At 38.6% G+C, this 20,045-nt stretch overlaps 1 protein-coding gene across 3 annotated transcripts; it reads right to left on the reverse strand.

The window, feature by feature from the left end:
- Window positions 1-230: 230 nt before the first annotated feature.
- Window positions 231-18,699, reverse strand: CCDC83 (coiled-coil domain containing 83). Of its 3 annotated transcripts, XM_058419514.1 has the most exons (11): window positions 18,568-18,699; window positions 15,992-16,076; window positions 14,376-14,498; window positions 12,742-12,910; window positions 11,949-12,116; window positions 9,088-9,179; window positions 7,893-7,961; window positions 5,062-5,183; window positions 3,955-4,034; window positions 2,333-2,484; window positions 231-1,381 (listed from the first exon to the last, which is right to left on the reverse strand). In XM_058419514.1, exons 1-11 carry the CDS (start codon window positions 18,651-18,653, stop codon window positions 1,193-1,195), a joined length of 1,335 nt encoding a protein of 444 aa, XP_058275497.1. In that variant the 5' UTR covers window positions 18,654-18,699; the 3' UTR covers window positions 231-1,192. The 3 variants fall into 3 exon arrangements, with proteins under 3 accessions (XP_058275497.1, XP_039912942.2, XP_058275498.1); XM_040057008.2 differs by lacking the exon at window positions 14,376-14,498 and having other exon boundaries at window positions 234-1,381; XM_058419515.1 differs by lacking the exon at window positions 2,333-2,484 and having other exon boundaries at window positions 1,177-1,381.
- Window positions 18,700-20,045: the final 1,346 nt, after the last annotated feature.

Raw genomic sequence — 20,045 nt, forward strand, 5'->3', positions numbered from 1 at the left:
CAGAACAAGGCAGGGGAGCCGAGGGGAGGCTTCTGCTGGGTTGCAGACGCAGCAGGAGCTGCCCCGGAGCAGATCCCCATTCCCTGGACACTCAAGGGATAGGAATCACCTCAGCCCTGGCAGTAACACCACTGGGTTACAGCAGGAGCACGTCCAAACTCACTTCACTGTTCCCCACATGGCAGAGAAATGGGAATCAATGTGGAGTCTGCCACTTTTACCTGACTGCTTGTGATCCCAGAGACTGGTGGGACTCACCTGCACCCCAAGGAGACACCTACTGGGCAGGAATAGCTGAGCATGCTTGGAAAAGCAGAAGTGTTTGCACTGAAGTATAGATACACTGTGATACTGCACAGAGATAGGGGTTGTTTACAACATAAGGGTTTTTTTAAAAGCTTTATTCCAAACAGCTGATCATCCTGTCAAGGGTTTAAATCAGATTATTCAATGCTGTCACAAGTTTCTGATGAGGAAATGCACAGGTCAGAGCCTCTATGTGAGAAGGACCTGTTGTGTGCTGCTGAGATAGTGTCCAGAGGAAACACCCCCACTGCATCAATGCACTAAGACAGATCTTCAAAGAGACCAGCCACAAACCAGGGAAACGAGCTTACACAATAGATTTGGCCAGTTCCAAATAAACAAAGTATTTAAGACCTTAGAGATTTTTAGGCTGGTTTTAAATTGTTTTAAAAATCATTTTTGTTTATTTCAATGTATTTAAGTAGGGGTCTTGTGGAAATAGATATAAAAAGTATTCAAACACTCAATTTATAGCAAGAGTTGAATTATGCTTGCATAAATTAATTCTGCTTTAGCAGAGCATTAAGTATTTTGTAACAGTGCTGTGTTGTATGGCAGCCTGCATTGACCCATTCACTGTCTGAGCAAGAGGGAATTCCACATCTGCAAGTGAAGACCACACAAACTAAATACTAGCTCAGACCTTTTAGTAGATACATGTGCTGCTACGTGGACTAAATACCCCAAAAAGTGCACAAAACCTCTCTCAGTGGTGAGGAAAGGAACCTTTCAATTACCCTCTGCACACAGACATACCTCTCATGAAACTTATAATCATGATTCAGGCACTCTAAAATAGTTTCCTCAAAGCCCCATGCCACACAGAAGAGAGCAAATATTTAATTAACTGAGAATGTTACATTTCTGCGTCAAAAGCACAGCTTGTCTAGTTTTCATCAATGTTTTCCTTAAATAAGGCCTTGATCATCTCAGCTGTGATATGCCCATCTGATTTACCAGCAGTGTCCTCTTCTCTGTGGCTCCTGCTTGCCCTTTCTTCTGGTTCCTTACAAGCAGGCACAGCTTTTCCAACCACGTACAGCCTTCTCTTCAGAGGTCCCAGTTTTGAGTATGCCTTAAGAAGAAAATATGTTTCCTTTGAAATGTCATAGGAAAGCAACCATTCTTAAAAAAAAAAAAAAAAAAAAAAAAACCACAACAACCCAGCAACTTTTCTTTTTAAAGCAACCGTAGAGATGCTCTGGAGTTGTGTTTGTTAGTAGTAATAAGGGGTTTCTTTTGCAAGACAACTCATTTTAGGAGGCCACAGCCCTGCTGCCCCCTTCTTTCTCCTGTGTGTTTTCACCAATATCACCTTCTCTAGAAAGCAAATTCTAATCTCAAATTCAGTTCTGTGAGAAGAATTAAACTAATCCAACAGCTCACTCCTGCCAAAAAGAGAGGTCCAAGGCCAGCCATGTGCTTCTGCCCCATCTGCACTGGCTCTGGTCTTCTTCAAATCTCTGAGTCTACTCGGTTGACCAACCCAACAGAAACTAATTCAGGGGGAGAATGAAAAGAAAAGCTTTTCTGCTGGGTTAGGGTCAATCAGCTGCAGGAAAGGCCAAGGAACCCAGGAATGCCTTCATCCTGGATTTCTGTTGAAGGAATATTGATCCTTTAATGCTACTGTGCAACAGATTCCAAAGGACCAGTCCATTACCATTCAAGCAAAGTAATCTCTCATTAGGTGACATTCAAAATTCTTTCTAGGGGAATTTCATCCTGACTCTCCATGGGATGATTCCTAGGACACCACTCAATTGCCAAAGCATGTGCCTCATGAGGCTGGTCCAAAGGACACAGAATCTGTGCTCTTTTGGCCCAGCATTTGAAGGACATAGAGTGACCTTACTATCCCAAACAGCACCAGAGGAATACAATCCAAGCATCTGAATTGCCCACCAGGTAAAGGACAGTGGATGCCACAACACCATTGGAAACAGAATGGTCCTGACAGTAGCTCATGCCCCACACTGAAAGATGTTTGTGTCAGTGAAATAATTCTGATAATTCTAACTCATACTTGGAACTCTTCATCTTCATACAAAAAGTTGTCCACAGCTGGAGTGAAGAATTTTTTCCACAGCTTCTCATCACTGTCTTGAGGCTTCTCATGATCTGTTTTAGACTGAACCTTTGGAAAGGCACTTCTGAGGCTCTTTCCATCTGTCTTTGCTTTTAAAGAGAAGAAAAATGAAGTGTATGTAATTGTTTAGCCTTATGGAAGTCAGAATCAGTACCTGGTATGAGCATGGCCTGCAATCTTTAATACAGCTTAGCTCGTGCGATGCAAAGAACAGCTTGGTAGCATTTTTAATTGGGAATTCAAGCCAAATATTCATTTACATTGGGGTTTTTAATGTGTTTTTTGTTCACAAATTCTGATCAGGACCCAGGAACTGAAATTGATTAGAAGTTAGAACTTACGGATCTGTGGGAGGGGGCAGAGAAAAAATGAGCTTTTATCAGTTCAGCTTAAATCCTGTAGAGCCCTGAATAGTTAAAAAGAATAAGCAAGGCAGCAAAAACAAGTATAAACTCCTTCTATACCCATGTTTGCGTATTTATAGGTATGTAAATATAAGTTTCTAAAACACAATTAGTCTACCTATAACTCCCCTAAAGAGATCACATGTGTAGCTGGCTAATTCTCAGGATGATAAAGGATTCTGGACATGGACTGCCAAGTTACAGGTTTGCCTGGGGCAGTGACCCAGCTTATTGGAACAAAGCCTTCTCCTCCAGGTAACTATTGTAAAAGTCTAGCAAAGGTTTTCAAAGCAAACATATATTTAATACAGAAGTATTTGTCAACATGTTTGCTGGTGCCTGATGGTTTCAAAAGGCCCACCTATGGCTGGGACTGATCAGAACTTCAACAAACCTCTTCATGTATTCATGACTGTATGACTCCCATTTTCCTAACGTGTCTCTTTCATTTTGTAATACATATATTAGAATCCTCTTTCTTCTACTCGCACAAAGATGTAAAATAAAACTTGTGATACTCAGGAATGCACAGAGACTGTCCTAAAGAGGTAAGCACAGGCTCATGCTCCTTCTTGCCTAATAGTATATCCTTTCCTTGGACACACCTATCAAAAGGGATGGAGATTCAGCCCCAAATTCAGTACTGCTCACCAAGATTTTCGGTTCAGGCTGAGCTCCATGTAGCTTCATGTGCTCTTGCTAGGGATTTAGTTATAATTGAACTCTGGTGTATTGGCTGAATGACTGCAAAACTCATGTACGCTTCAAGTGAAAGCCAACACAAAGTTTAAGAGTGTCCTCTCAGGGACAAGCTATAATGAAGTTATATGGATCAGTAAAGAACTGATTAAGATATGATTCACATCTTCATAAAAGATGGCCAATCCTGTAAACTGTATTCCAGGGTAGCTCTAGATGAGTAATTACATTCCACAATCTGAAACCAATTTCAATTTAAAAACTATTACAGATAGATTGTGATTTTGTCTGCATATGCAAATTACAATCTATCATTGCTGTGGTGGCTGCAATCAAGAGGGAAATAAAGTGTTCACCATGTCAAACAGGTAGTTTGATTAAAAAGTTTCAGAAATAAAAAGTCTGTAAATGTTCAGTAACTTATCAAGCCTTATAAGCTGCTGGCATTTGCATTACCTGCACATTGTCTGTTTTCCCTTTTCATTTCATCCTTAGGAAGTTCTTGCAAGCCAGCTCCCTTTGTAAGAAACAAATGCCTATGGAGTAAAAAATATAAAGTGAAACCCATAATAGAGGTCTGAATTTTCTCTAAACTGTCCTGTGCAATGTTTTGGGGTGAGGGGGAGGCCACCCTTTCTGAGAACCACTGCTGCTTAACCACAAAGGCAGAATAGCGCAATAGTTCAAAAATGCAATGGAGGCAGCCAGGTAGCTTAGTGGCTAATAAGCTGCTCTTTTTTATTCTTAGTGCTTTAGTTCAACTATGTCCATGAGACTAAAAGAAAACAAATGTTATAGTCTCCAGTCAGTCCAAGATTCAGACCACAGCTGGCAGCTCTCACTTCAAATAAATCCAAAGTTCAGAAAGAAGAGAAAAATGGTCACTTCTTAAGACTTGGAACTTTTTGTGCAATATGGCTAAAATCACTGAGCTGGGACTGGAAACTGAAGATGGATCTCTCACATTGTTGCATTGTGCTTTTGATACCATTAGTGTTGACATTTTGTAGCTAAATTAATCTTTCTCCAGGGAAAAAGTTAAATCATTTTAATGCAAAAGAAGCTAATTCTACAGACACCTCTGCAGACAGACATTTCCCAAGGTCTCTTCCTTTCTCAGTGTCAGGTAATTTGTTTTACTCAAGATTGCAAACCCCCTATATTTGCAAATTAATCTTCACATCCTTAAACATTTTGTGAACAATAAAGGAAAAATCTATTATTCAGCACTTAGTCTGAAAAGCTGGGGCTGAGACCATATAATTGCAACACAAAGAAATTATTTCCAGGCCTCAGTGATATAAAGCAAGTGGTGCTAGGTCTCAGCAGATTAATTAAGGACCCAGTTTCTTCCCTGAAATTTGGTACTTGGGAAATCACAATGTTACTGACATCCTTCAGAGATTCTACTCCCACCTATACTCAATCAAATCCTGTCTTCCCTCAACTAGGAAACTACCTTGGCTTTAATGTGGGAGAGCCCAAGTAGCTCTAGAGGCAGACAGGAACATTATCTTAAAAAACAAATTAATCACTTTTGAGTCCATGAAAGCATTATTTTACCCTGATAGTCGTAGATGCTGAAGTTTGATATCAATGAGTTTTGCCACTAAACTGGTATTTTCTTCTTCCAGGAGCTGGACAGAAGCTTTCAAATCCGTTTCTTCCTTTCGGTAGATCTTAACCTTTAGACAATTTAAAAAAAAAAAAAAAAAAAAAAAGGTCTTAGAATTTTGGAAAGCTTTGATAGCAACTACTTTACCAGCACATACCTAGAAAAAATGTAGCTCTATCAGCAAGACTGCACATTTGGTGGGGAAACATGGTGACACACTTTCAGTCTAAGGGAAGGTCTCTCTGATTCTATCACACCTTTATTAGAACTCTTTCACAGTCACAGCCCATGTGTGTCAATCACAACCACACATTTGGGCTATGCAGCTCTGACAGCAAAACTTTCTTGTATAGTCAAACAGGTCTGCTAGACAGGAGCTTTGGATTTTTCTTTTGTGCTTTCACATCAGAGCTTTGAGAGAGGAAAAGCTTCTTTGCAGAGGGAAAGAACAGGGTCTTGCTCAGCAAGTGTTGTTTTTCTAATTCCTTCCTATACACAAAACCTTCTCACCCAGAATTAGTGAAGTTTTCAGTCCAAGTTACCACAATGCTTCTTCACCCAGAGGGTGGTTGGGCTCTGGAACAGGCTCCCCAGGAAAACAGTCACAGCCCCAAGACAGACAGAGCTCAAGGAGCATTTGGACAATGCTCTCAGGCATGTGTTGGGGCTTTGCAGGACCAGAAGTTGGACTCAATGACCCTTGTGGGCTCCTTCCAGCTCAGGATGTTCCGTGCTTCCCTGACACTGGCTAAGCCCTGGGTACTACTTGCTTTCAGACTGGCAATTGCCCCTTATCACCGTGGAGTTATACTGACCAAAGGATGCCAGTTATTCAGTTCCCACAATTCCTCCCACTTTTGCTTGAATACAAGCAAGTCCTTACCCCCTTCACTGGGAAGGGGAATGTACTTTGGGAAAGGTATCTTCCCAGAAAGCTTAGCCATATGTACATGTTTAACAGAAGTACTGAGTGATCTAAAAGCATCCATTCTCAAACCAAATTAACCCAGCTATAATCATCCAAATTTGCAGTTAAAACTAGGTCCAACTTCTCCCAAGGATTAAAAAGGTGAAAATGGCTGGAAATTAACCAGTAACAGGATGTGGCTTGGCACAGTGAGGTGATGCAGCTTTGCACCATCTTGGTGTGACACAGTAACCATGGAAAAATGTGACTGAAGTCTCCAAATCTGTTTAATTTCAGAGGTAGCTAATCTAGAGCTATTTTGGTAAGTAATTTTTCAGTTCAGTGGCCAAATTAAAAAAAAAAAAAAAAAAATTGAACAGAGACAAAACTAGATTTTTTGGTTTATCTCCCCCAAAGGAAATACTGAAAGAGTCTGTCAGCTACATATAAACATTAGTCTGAGAAAAAAATATTTCATCCATGTAAGAAAAGCAGAGAAAATGAATGGGTGAATTCAGAGAACTGGAGAAGTTAGTGATAATAGTTTTGTTTTCCTCCAAAATTGAAAGCACTAATTCATAACATAGGAAAGTAGCAACATAGGAAAGTAATTCATAACATAGGAAACTTCTAGTTGAGAGGAAAGAAATCCAAATCCCTCAGCTCTGAGGTGAGGGCCTGTCAGGACATAAGAGTACTCCAAAGTGCTCTCTTGTTGGCACTGCTAATGTGTGTCAAAACTGTAAGTGTTCAGTGACACAGGGAGAAGGGAAGAGAACTCATACTCATTCAGTGATGGGGTGGGATAGGATATGCGATGGGATATGTAGATTTGAGCTCCTATTTGTTTATACAGAATAAAACATCAATTCTTTCCCATTTCTTTTCTCTACCCTCATTGCTTCAGAACCTGTGGTTTGGACACCCTCCCTGGAAAGTTAAAGATGCATGCTCAGAGCTCATTAAGGGGAAGAAGGAAAGCTGTGTCCCTGCATACTGGCAAGTATCTTAATTTAGTAACTAAAATGAAGAAACCTCTGCCAGGTTCGTTGATGTGGCACGGTAAAGTAAGAAGTACATTTATTAACTCCCTAAAAAGTTTTGCTCAGTTCTTAACTGTGAGGCTATAAAAGTGAGGAAAGGCATTTCACTCACCAATCTTATGCTTAGATTTGGTTGAAACAAAGAACCTATACTAACTGGAATAAATAAAATCAAACTTCCACCATAGAAAAAATTAGTTTCTTAAATCTGGCTCACAGAAATATTTTCTTACCAAGAAAATTACAGCTATCTAATATATAGCTCTAAATTTTCATTGAAGGACGGTATAAAAGCTATCAAACATTTAATTACAACTACATATGTTTTTGATTTTCCTCTCTTCAGTGTAGAGTCCTCATGGTTTCTTTATGACCTTCCATTTAATGTTGTCTCAAGCCATTTCTTCAGACACCATGTTTCCAACATCTATATGCATTTTCTTTCAAATACAGCAGCACTAGAACTTCAATGTGATTCAAACCTCCCCTCTTCAGCTACTTACCTGGTCCTGGTTGATCCTTTATACTACACAGGATCCCAATCCCCACAGAGGAAAATCCTTAATTGTATGGAACATTGTAGTCCTTCATGCAACAGCTTGGGCAGGAAAGGGGGTCCTCCACTTGTGAAAGCAGATGTTCACCTCTTACCTTTATTCACCACATTGCACTGTTTGCTGATGAGGATTACAGATTAATTACTGGAAAATTGCTCTCCTTTGCCAGCTGAAGTCTCCCGAGGCCCATGACTGGAGACAGTTCTGACCGTAGGCCCCAGTAGTTCAAACATAAACTGTCACAATAAACTGCAGGCAAGTGATGCTCTTACCTCTTCTTTCAGCCACTCATTCTCTTCAATCTCTCTGCGACAGTCTTTGTCCAAGTATCCCACAGCTTTCTGAGAAAACATAATTTAAGATCATCTCATCTGAGAGCAGAACTTTGACAGTCCTGCATACTATAAAGAAGAACCTTCTGCTCTTTAGCAGGAAATAATTAAGAAACATCCACACAACAGACTGTAGCATCCCCTGAGGGATTACAAGGGGATTTAGTTCACGAGGCCAGATGTTTCTCCTCTATCATCCTGCCTAGAGCAGATTATATGTCAAGCAATTTACCAACATTTTTTGATTTTCATATTAAAATAGGACATTTCCCTTTTTGTCTAACAAATTCTTCTCTGTTCCCAGTACTGCTCAAATCTTACCACTTTCAGAAAATCAAACCTTCAGCAATTAAGAACTCTAAGTAAAACCCCAAATGAGTGACCTAAGCATGTAGAGGTTTGTGCTAATGAGCCAAGGCTACAATTTAATCACTGATGTCAGTAAAGAAGAAAGAAAGAACTAGGAGGGAAGATGCCCCTGTAGATCATCACCACAAACACAGTCCTCTGGATTACGTCCACACATGACTGGAAAATCCATCACTGAAGTCAGGGAATTTAAGCACTTAATGGGCCTAGTGGTTTGTACTGAAGTATGCTTTGCATTTTCTAAAAGTTAAGAAGTTGTCACTAGAGCTATTGCAAACTATGTGTTCAAATCAGAGCTGGCAGAGATTAAAAAAAAAAAAAATAGTGTATCAATAAACCTACATTTTCCTGAGACTGCACTATTGTGGCATTTTAAAAACGTACTTTACAAGTACAGTAAAACCTTTTTTTTTTTCAAATTGATGTGTACTTTCATGTAATCTCTTTGTATGTTACTGCTTTCTGAAGTTTGTGTAAATGTCAAAATGAAGGCCACGGCAAAAACAACATGTTCTCAAACAAGCCTTGTCAGTGCATGGTGCCCCAGTTTCCTGTGCCTTGTCTGTAAAATGCCCTCACATGTACCCACTGTTATCATGATGGAAAGGAAAAAAAAAAGGCATATGTAGGTATAGCAATAACCAAATCCATGTGTACCAAGAAAAGTTTGAAGTCTTAACACGATTTAAAATAATTAATAATGCAGAGCACACGTATCCCAACTATAATGCAGTTAGCAGTTTTTTTAAAAAAGCAAAAAGAATACCTTAAGAGCTTCTTCACTGAGTAACTTCATGTGCCTGTCAAACAGTTTCTGATTTTCTTCTCTCACAACCTTCAAAGCTTCTCTATAATGTTCTTCAAAACAAAACAAACAAAAAAAACCCCACAGGGAAATCAGAAATCATTATTTGACATCAATTTGTCCTGATAACAGATAGATAATGGGCATGTCGTTACTAAACTGGAACTTATCAGTGAGTGTCACCTGCATAGATGCTCCGAGAAAAGGATTCAAATATCCTTCTCCACAGAAATTGTCCTTCTAAACCCAAAAAACAGTACTGTTAACTACAAAACTAGAAATTGCAAGTGACTTATACATTTCTATTGACAACTGCAACAGCTGAGCAATTCACTGCTAACTGATCATTGAGCTAAGCAATTCTCTCTGAAAATATTGTCATCTTAACATTAAATTTTGTATCTATCACTAGCAGAGCTCCTGAAGCCATGTGAGAGATTTGCTTAGAAAATTTATTTTTTCAATATAGAAGCATATTGGTTCACCTTATTCACGTGACTTTTTTTTCAGTTTGGTATTACAATGTGCCTAATAAATTTTCTGACTTATCTAAGGCTCTAATTTGACAACAGGACAAAATGGAGAACATGGCCATTGCCACAATGATTTGCTTCTAATCATTACTTGTACTCATTATTTAGAAAGTGTGTCTTACATTGAACTGAATAGGTTTGGCTTCATGCTCTAGTCACTTGCTACTTAATTATTGCATCCCTCCCTTTAGTTGTTTTTTTTCTCTTCTAAATAGCCCACTTCTTCTTGATATTTCCTCCTTTTGAAGGAATGAATGAGATTGTAGTAATTTTCTTTGAAGGAAGGCACTGCATACTTGTTCCAAAGGCTTGAAATACAGTCTTTCACTGCACTTGTGTTGCAGAGAGCCTATTTCTGATCTGGCTGGAAATGAATATCTGCTCATGGATGCACTGTAGAGTCAAAGGCAGCCAAATAAGAAAAGTCTATTAGTTTTGCATTAATTATTAATTTAACACTGTGGAAGCTGGAATCCACCATCTAGACTTGGCAGAATGAAAAGGAAGTACTTCCTTACTATAATGAATTCACTCTCATTATTTCAGACAGCTAAATAACTAGAGCTGTACTTGGAGAATGAAAAAGGAGAAACTATGTCTGAACAGTTCCTAAAGAGGCTATCATCCGCTAATCCTCTCACTACGACACTGTTTTCCCCACACATCACCTGAATGTGTGGCTTTCTTTTGCTTCCTCTCCAGCTGTTTTGTTTAAAATGTCACCACCAGACAACATGAACTGTGCCAGATTCAAGCCCTTCAGTGGTGCACACAGAGACAAAAGCCTGTTCACCTCTGCTTATTCTCTAAGCCTGTTACACATTCAAGGTGTGAACTGGCCAAATTTGTTGCTGCCTTGCTCTGAAAGCTTGTTAGATTTCTGCTGGAAGGCTGTACTCCCCAGACACTTTCTGGGGTCAGTTTTAGGGAATTAAGCAAAATAGTATGGCAAACATCCAGTACTGGCAGCACCATTTTCCAGTATGTTATGTTGGCCACTTACATATGTACCACCGTAACATGACTTTCAACAACTCCACTTCTATTGGACCGTGAATTTTTGTTAAACCATGACATCCTGTACCCCGTGACACGCAGGAGGTCAGACTGCCTGTCCCTACTGGCATTCTGTATAAAAGCCCATCCTCTTTTTTCATTTCACATTTTGGCAGCTATATAGCAAAGTTTTAAATCAATTAAGAACACGGAAAATGCAAAATGAAAAAAAAACCCCAACCTCTCCTGAATACAGACGTGGATATCTGACAAGCTGTCTGGAAATGTAGAAATCACAGAGCAGATCTTAATCATGGTAAAATATGTTTTGAGAGACAAAAAGATAGCTGGCTGGCTCTGATTCACAGTAGCTGATGCCTGGTGATGGCTGGCACAGAATATACAGAGACCCTTAGAGCAGTGTCACTGCCTGTTACTACCAGCTGCTTGGCTGCCGTCACGCATACTGAGAGGGACATAAAGAAAGAAAACCAGGACATCTTTCTCCTGTTGGAAGCATGGGTTATGTAACCACAAAATATTTAAATGGTTTTAAAATAATGCAGTAATAAAGAAATCTTTGTAAAGCACTCAGCACCACAATATATAAACTCTCAAATTAATCCCACTGCTGTGACAGTGGCTGAAACAGTTCCCAGTATGTGTCTATGTCTGTACTGGTGATTTTTCAGGGCCTCACACTGTGTGAGTAGGAGGAAAGGTCCAGACCTGGCTAAAGAGCTCCCTCTAGTCCTGCGTGTAAACCAGTGTGCTCCATAAAAAAAAACTGTTCCAAGAATGAGCTCATACTACTTTCCTATCAAAGGAGCTTTCAATATGTGAAGTGCTTGTAGATGATGAGGAGTAACAGCAGCAGAGTCAACATTTTCAAGCATGACTACTAAGGGAGCCCTCTGTGTAGGTGACCTAAATATGGGTAACTTATTTTTTTAAAAAAGTGCTTCTCAGTAACTTTTTTTTTAATGGGTTGCCTGTATTTTACAAGAAAACCAAAGGACCAGCCTATCCATTTCTTCAAGTGTCATAATTTTTGCAAATTTTATCAGTTTCTTTAATAAAGGAACATTACAGAGAGAGAAAGAAAGAAAGGGCGTCCTTATATTTTTCAGAATTATGTAGCCTATCTTAGGTGCATCTAGAAAAGTTCAGGCAAATTACTAGAAAAGTTGATATAAGTTATTAGACCTTGACTGAAAATTAATTTTATCATTTAATTCCTGCAAGCAATATGCAAAGACTCAAAGATTTGCATTACACCAGCTGTAAACTGACCTTCAGTTCTTTCAAGTTCACATTTGACTTCCACAATGTCTTTTTCCAGACTGCTAATCTTCTCAGCATGTATTTCACTTCCAACATTTTTGTACTCCAACCAATAATCTCTCTCACGCTGCTTTTCTGAAATTTTTTTCTTAGTTTCTTCAATTTTGGAGCACAGATCTATTAAAATAAGAACATCAAAAGACAAGTTCATTACTGATTTCTTTAACTCATAATTCTTACAGTGTCAGCTTCTTTAGGAAAGGGGCTTCCATTTAGGAATGGAAAAGGAAGGGGCATTTTTCCACACTACAATATATTACAAGCTGATGGCCTTACATAACTTCAAGGGCCACCATCATTGCTGAAAACAGCTTGATCTTATTCTTCCAAGGAGAGACAACAGTTCTCCCCAAAATGCTGTAACCAAGGTCACCTGTCTCCCACAGAGAATTGCAGGTATGGCAGCCAGAATTTTCAACACTCAAAACTGGTCTGTTTTCCTGCCATCAATAATTTTAATTTTAATCTTCAGTAGAGCCAGTGCTTAGGACTGTCATGATTTTCAAAAAAGAGGAAGTCTCTGTACTTGGACAATACAATACACCACTTGAGAGGGACAGATTGATTTATAAGCCCTCCACCACCTCATACTAAATTGAGAGAGCCAAATTTTGGGAGAGGAGAATTTTATACTTTTTATACAACAAAAAAGTTGAATCTCTTCTTAAATTGCAAAACAACAACACATACTCCATACCAAGTGTGTAAACTGCAAACCACATTTCCCCAACTCAAAACTTACCTTGAAGAAGTTGTTCTTTGTCCTTCACAAACTGAAAAACTGCTTTCAGTGACTCTTCCACATCATCCCGGGTTACAACCTCCTTCTCATCTCGTTTTTTCTCCTTTTCTTCTATTTGCTTTACTAAGTGCCTGATGAGCACCTTCTGTTCTTCCTTCAGAACAACATTCTAAGAAAAAAGACACAGCTTATATTAAAATGTTTTCAAAGTGACAAATCTAAGTAAAAAAAAAAAAAGTAAAATCTGGCCTAGTGCCAGATGAAATGCAAGAACACCCCGCTAAACACCTGTTCTTCATATTCTGAAAGATTAGAGCAGAAGGGAGATTTTGCAAAGCTCAGACATTTCCTCAGTAACTTCAAGAGCACTGGAAGGAAATGAAAGACAAATGACAGCTGTACTTGGTACAGCACACCAATAATCTTCCATTGCCTGGAAAGAAAGGTGCTTGGGCATAATTTGATAACAGTATTTATATGTAGGAGCTATTTGTTTCATTTCAACATTCTTCATGAGAACATGCCATCTTCATATAGAAAAATCATGAGACAATCAGGTCACTTGCATATAACCACAGCAAAGTGTCTTGTCAGAGCTGAAGTTAGTTATACCTCCTGATCCCACAGCTGTGATCATAACCCTTGGCCATGGCCCTCTCTAGTGACACTCAGATTGTTTGAAATTACTGATTGTGTGTGTTTGCTCCCAAAGGATACCACAGAGGAGCAAACAAGTAGTAAGTAACAATTAGTAGGCAGTAGAAAGTCTCACGCATACCTCACTTCTAGGATTAACTATAGGAGATGAAGAATGGAACTCAAAGCACTATCAAAACATGATTAAATTAAAACAATAGCACTTCACCCACACCTTAAAGTACTGTGCTCAATCTAAAATATGGAGTCCTTAAAAGACCATGAACTAGTAGTGAATTGGGAGAATAACTGTAGAAAAATAGCTGGGGGTAAAATTAGAGGAAACTGGGAAGTTGCATTCATATCCTAACAGGAGTTGTAGTGCTACAGAAATTATAGGGTAAAATGCAGCTGCTGCTGTCTGAATGGAATGCAGTTGGCATGCTTGAAACCTATTCCATGATGATTCCCTACAATCTGCAACCACAGCCTATGCTAAAGGGGATGGAACAGGGAGTGGAACAGAGTGGAGACACCGTGGCCAGGCTGTGTAGAAATCCTTGTAGGGAGGAGAACTCAATGGCACTCTGTAGCCAATAAACTGCATAGCACCTGTCAGCCAGGGGAGAGAAAAGAACATGAATGACTAGAGTCACTCAAGCTCCACCTAAACATAAAGAAATAGTATAAAAGGAAGTTAGGAATGGGGAGAAGTTTGAGAAGTCCATCATAACTGCTGGTATCAGTCATGAGGCTGAACCTGTCTTCTCCCTCATAGGGACACCTACTGAGTTAGAACCACACTTTGTGGGCAATGAATACTTCCATTGGGGATTAGAGCTTGTCTGTGCATTGCCTTGAATATGTTTTTGCAGCGATATAATCCTCAAACCTTAATCAGTCACAACTTTATGTTAATAAAGAGCATCATTGCATAAGCTGTCAGTGGGTGAGTCCTTCATGGCCGTCAGTATCACACTCAAAGTAGGGAGACTCACTGAGGGTTCTCCTTGTGCTGTTGTTCTGTGTCCCTGAACAAGGCAGTCAAACCAGCCTCCAATCCAGCAACATAACCACAAGAGACATAAGACCCAACAATAATCATAAAAGCCTTCAGATGCCTGCAGAAAGAAGAGCAATTGCCACTTCTAGTGATAGTCAAGCCACAAATGAAATACCATCCCGGCTTCAAGACTGAAAGAAGTACCACAGAAAGCTAAACAGATGGATGCTTATAAAAGCAGGGCAAGCATCAGCATGGGAAGGACAGAGAGACATTGTTTCAGTGTTTCACTGCTATGAAGTGCAGCTGCAACATGATCCAGAATGTGGATTTTTGAGCACTTTCAATAGGTGACTCTCTAATATCAATTTTCAAAGTTCACTGCTCACAGTCATATTATGGCTGTTTATATACAGGTTATATGCATGGTTCTTTAAAGTGTCATCCAGGTGCGATCAGTAATTATACAACCTTGCTCTAAAAATTACCCAAAACAATTTTTAATCCATGAGGAAGTATGTCTTCATCAATCAGTGCTAGAAATCACAGCTAGTAAATAGCACAATGGTCTTTCTACTTTATTAAATTTTAATTGTAACTAAGTTTGCAGCAATAACTAGATTCTCACAGAAGCCTGTGCAATTCCATTGCTTCAGAAGTGATTCAAAAAAGGTCAGCAATTCTTAGTGCTTGGTTAGGTCTGCTAACACCACTGACAAAAATTAAATTTATACCCTTTATTCATCACATATTGAAATATTGAAGAATATTTGTAGGAGTGGTTAAAAGGCATATCTGAATGTCCTGCAGGAAACCTACCATTGCTGTCCTGTGCTTGCTGCAAAGAAAGAGGGCAAAACAGGGCAACAAACTTTATAAGAGGACTAGGGCACAAATCTGATGTGAAGCAGCTGAGGATGTTTAGTCTGGAGAAAAGGAGGCTCAGGTGGCACATTATCTCTCTCCACCTGACACAGCTTTGCAGCCAGGTGGAGGTTGGTCTTTCCTCCCAGGTAACCAGTAACAGGGCAAGAGGAAAAAGAAATTGTACAAGGTTTAGATTGGATACTAGGGAAAATTTCTTCACTGGAAGGGTGGTAAGGAATTGGAGGTTGCCCAGGGAAGTGGTGAAATCACTATTCCTGGAAGCATTCAAAAGACGTGGATGTGGCACTTGTGGACCTGGTTTAGTGATGAACACAGTGCTGCTGGGTTAAACAGCTGGACTTGATGATCCGAGAAGTCTTTCCCATCCTTAACCATTTTCTGATTCCATGGAATACGTAGGTGGTTATAAGGATCTCTTGTGCATTGGAAAGCACCTGCACTGAACTCACTTTACCTTACTGCTCTGTCCTATTCTGTAATGATCTACTCCTGCAGCTTCTTTTTAGCATGTTGTATTTAGGATATTTATGCTATATGTCATATTTAATTCAGATAACACTTTAACTTTAGGCACATAAAGTGACTCACTAACTCTAGTTTCATTGACTGTAACAAATTCACCAAAATAACTAATTTTAATGTACGTAGTATTAGAATGGAAAGAATAAAACTCAATCTGTGAGTAAGAATACCACAAATAAAATTTGTTGCATAGTCACTTACTTTTTTAAGATTTTCTTTGATCTTTTCTTCCAGTCCTTTCAGATGAAACAAAACCCGTTCAATTGCTGCTTCTTTTGCCACAATGCTATGAAGAGAGAGAAAAGAAAGAGACATTCTTACAAAAATGTTAAAGGAATGCTATTTAAGCTAGATTAGATGTAAATACTACCAAAATGTTTATTTTCATATCATATTGCTTGACTAATTTGGGTAAATACCACTGTCTGCTTACTACACATAAAGAAATGATTTCCCATGTACATCTGGGCCTGCATGTTAGTTTGGATTTCATTCCCCTACAGAGCAGCAGACTCCCTGGTTATACTGTTCCTGTGGAGCCTCCTGAGAGGCTGGAGCTGGTCTGTTCATCCTGCTTGAGGTTTAGCTGACCTGTTACACAGGTCACTTTCAGGACAAGACAATTCGTGCTCCAGAAAATATTACTCATCACCAGCTATAGAGAAAGCCTAGGCAATTCACTCACACATCGGTCAGATGAATCCCAAACTGGAGAATCCAATGGGATTCAATTTTTCTGATAATGTGCTTTGTTAAGCTTCATAAACTACATTTGTACACCAAGTACTTGTCAGCCTTGAAGAAGAACTAAGGGAATAGGGACTCCTGCCCTAGTAGTATCTTCTGTTTGTATATTTTTGCCAAAGAACTAGCTCACTGGTTTCACATTTTCATAGGCTACTTGTCATGCTCTTTGCCCCAGCTATAAAAGAAACATTTCTTTCTGGTGTTCTCTCTTCTAGAAGGAGAAACAGGCTGCAAATGGTATCTACTTGTAAAATTCTCTGTAATACGTACATCTGTTCCCAGCATTCATTCATCATATGGCACAATAGAGGCAAGCATTACAATTATCACAAAGTCTTTTATTCTTTTAACAATTCTTCTTTCTTTGGTTTTTAGTTCAGGGATTTTGGGTGCTTTCTGTGGTTTGGGGTGGTTTTTTCCTTCCTTATTGCCTTAAGCTATTTTAAAAGAATTTTTTTTTTTCTTGGTTAATTTGCTAACTTCAGATCACTGAATCATGCAAATTGCAGGTTACTAAATTTGCATCTTCTGGTGGCAGTGTGCTCCAAGCTACTCTTCAGGTTTTCTTTTAAGTAGAAAGGTATTAGTTAGAGAGAGATGGGGGTATGGTGGTCACGGCCAAAAGTACATCATAAAATTGTCATTCCTAACAAACACTGAAATTGAGAACTTTAATGAAAATATAAAATAACAGACTCCCTAGGAACAGTGATCATTCTTCAGTGTATGGGAAAAAAAACAGGAATGGAAGTTAAATAAATACTACACACTTGATAAATCCTAAAGTGGAATGCAACAGCTATTCACTTGTATGATTATCCACCTTTGATCAGTCAAGTGGTACAGAGAAGTTACAGATCACAGAGGTGAAGAGAAAAAAAGGGAGAGCAAGAGGGATGGAGAAGAGAGAAGGAGAAAGATAAAAACAGCAAGAAGAATACTTTTTTGCCTTTTTCCATTACTATTGCTGTAGAAACTACATATTCCACTTCAGTGAAGCACCTATTTCAGTAGAAGACTCTCCAGACAAATGAGTCATTTGCTTGAATATTTGCATATGCATAACAATAATTTTACCAGAAAGTAGTACAGGTTGTTTTTTTTCCTCAGCCCAGTAATACAGTTTCCATATTCCTTCACAAAATAGTTAATTTTGGACTTTTCAGGTGGTATTTGCTTCTGATATGATTCAGCTAAATCTAGGCTATTTCACTATGGAAAATTGTACTGTGTGCTCTGTAAAATGAAATAGAAAATCCCACATAAATGCTGTGAACTCATATAGATGTCACTACAGCTATAGGAGCATACTTTTCAGTTTGCTTACTCCAGTTTTCATTTCCACACCAAGGCATTTACTCCTTGCTCCCTAAAGGCTGATAATCATTGGATATTGGGCATTCCTGAGGTATTTCCCTTTCAATTTCTGTCTCTTAGATAAAAGTCATGAAGCTTACTTTTTCTCCTTTAATCACATACTCAAGAGACTCGAAATCAAGTAAGTTGGACTGGTTTGTAACTGCTTCAGATATTTTGCCCCTTGGCTCTTATTTTTTTCTGCTTGATTTAAAGAGACCTTTAATTTATCCATCTCTTACTTTCAAAATAAAACATTTTGTGCTCTGCTCTCAGCTGCACCAAGGAAGACAGCAAACTGTAGGTCTTGAGGTTCTGACTAGTGACAACAAGCCTCCACCAACACCAAGGTATCCTAAAAAATACAGTCAAATGTGATCTTGCAATTTGATCAGCATATCAGCATATGCAAAAGCTTGCTCCTAACAGAAAAAAAAGTCAGGGTTTTTTGGTTTTAATATATTTTTTTCCCAAGTTATACCCTAATGGCATAAAATTTCTGACTCACTGAATTGCTTTCTTACAGCTAGTGTTTAAAAAGTGTACCTTTATGAAATAGCTTCGAAACCTCAAAACAATCAGCTCAGGCTCTAAATTGTATAAGTTGCCTTTGTTATCTGCTTCCTTCATTCACATATCCTATATGAGTGAAAAGTTAAAATAATTAAACCTACTGATATTCTAATAAGGCTTCTGGTAAATCAGATTCAGGATCTTGAACTTGCTCTTCTGGTTTCTTCTTTTTCTCACTCTCTTCCATTTTTTTCTTTTTTTTTTCTTTTTTTTTTTCTTTTTTTTCCCCTTTTTTTAATACTTGTGCTAGAAGTGAAGGAAAAAAAAAAGTATAGAGATGAAGGATTTACAAAACATTGTGCATTCACTGGCGTTTGTCACTTGTGACAAGTTTGGAACAGTTTTGAAATTAAAAAAAAAAAAAAAAAACCACCCCAAGTTGGCTTTTTGACAGCAATAATCCAGCCCAGGGGTAGCACTCAGGCCCACATATATGTGTGTGTGTGTGTGTGTGTGTGTGTATACACACACACACACACATATATGTATATATACATATATATGTCATGTATTTACATGTAATGTATACCTGAGTAAATACAATGGTCTCTATCACTAGTTACTTATTGCATCCCTTGCTGCAGGTTGTCTTTTAGGTTTCTGCAAATCAAACCAGCAGTTTTTCCTTTTCCAGTCCTTTGTTCCTTTATCAGGCTCGTTTTATCAAGTCCACTTGTTCACATGCCTTTCTTTCCCTCTCCTTCTGTTCTCCTAGCACTATGAATATCTCCCTTTCACCACAACTCTGACACCAGTCAGAGCTGGAACAAAAGCACTTTCTGAAGGGACATGCATGTCAGCAGTATTCCCTGGGCAACCAAGCTCAGAATTCAACTGGCAATGCACAGTTCTGCAACGGAACTGGTAGCATATATTATACAAAATAAAAAATGTCACAAGAAAAGGACAGTTATGAAGATTCCTCACCATTAGCAGCCACATAATCAAATGTCCAAACCAAAACAGTTTCTTTAATATGGAATGTTTTATTACTGAATTAGTAGAAACATTATATATAACCTGTTTTTGTTTTAAACTGCTTCTCTGAATTTAAATTCTGAATTTTACAGTACTAGCTGAAATTGATAAAAACTTGTTCTGTGACTGAATATAGCAGGCTGCATATTTTTTCCTATTAAAATGAGCACAAGTTAACAGGAAAAAAAAAAAAATTAGTAAAAAGCCACATAAGCAAGCCTGTAAAATCAAGGGAATGAAGTGAAACCAACTATTGACAGATGCACTATAATCCATACACTGTCCTATGCCTTCTCACCACACTCACAATACCCTGAAGCAAGGCAATGTCAGCTTTCTGTACACAAAATAACCTGTTATCCTGTTTCACATACAACTTTTGCAGTACAATATTTTTTCACAAAACTTTCAAAAAACCTAGAGGCATGGCTGTTCTAAGACCAGAGATTTAAAAGAAACCCAAACAAATGAATTAAGAAAAAAATCTCACTGAGGCAGGAAGTTAGGTACTTTGCTCTTCCCAGAATCCTTTGAAATTCCCAAACCAAATGCACAAGTCTAGGATACACTTGTTAAGTGTAAAAAAGAATCCATCACATGT

This window comes from Hirundo rustica, chromosome 2, assembly GCF_015227805.2.
Source record: "Hirundo rustica isolate bHirRus1 chromosome 2, bHirRus1.pri.v3, whole genome shotgun sequence".
Taxonomy (NCBI): domain Eukaryota; kingdom Metazoa; phylum Chordata; class Aves; order Passeriformes; family Hirundinidae; genus Hirundo; species Hirundo rustica.

Coding starts and splice junctions, on each gene's coding strand:
- CCDC83 (XM_058419514.1), bottom strand. CDS start 18,653: ATGGAAGAGAGTGAGAAAAAGAAGAAACCAGAAGAGCAAGTTCAAGAT. Junction 14,499..15,991: donor TCAAAGAAAATCTTAAAAAA/GTAAGTGACTAT, acceptor TTCTTTCTGCAG/GCATCTGAAGGCTTTTATGA. Junction 12,117..12,741: donor CAAAGAACAACTTCTTCAAG/GTAAGTTTTGAG, acceptor TTATTTTAATAG/ATCTGTGCTCCAAAATTGAA.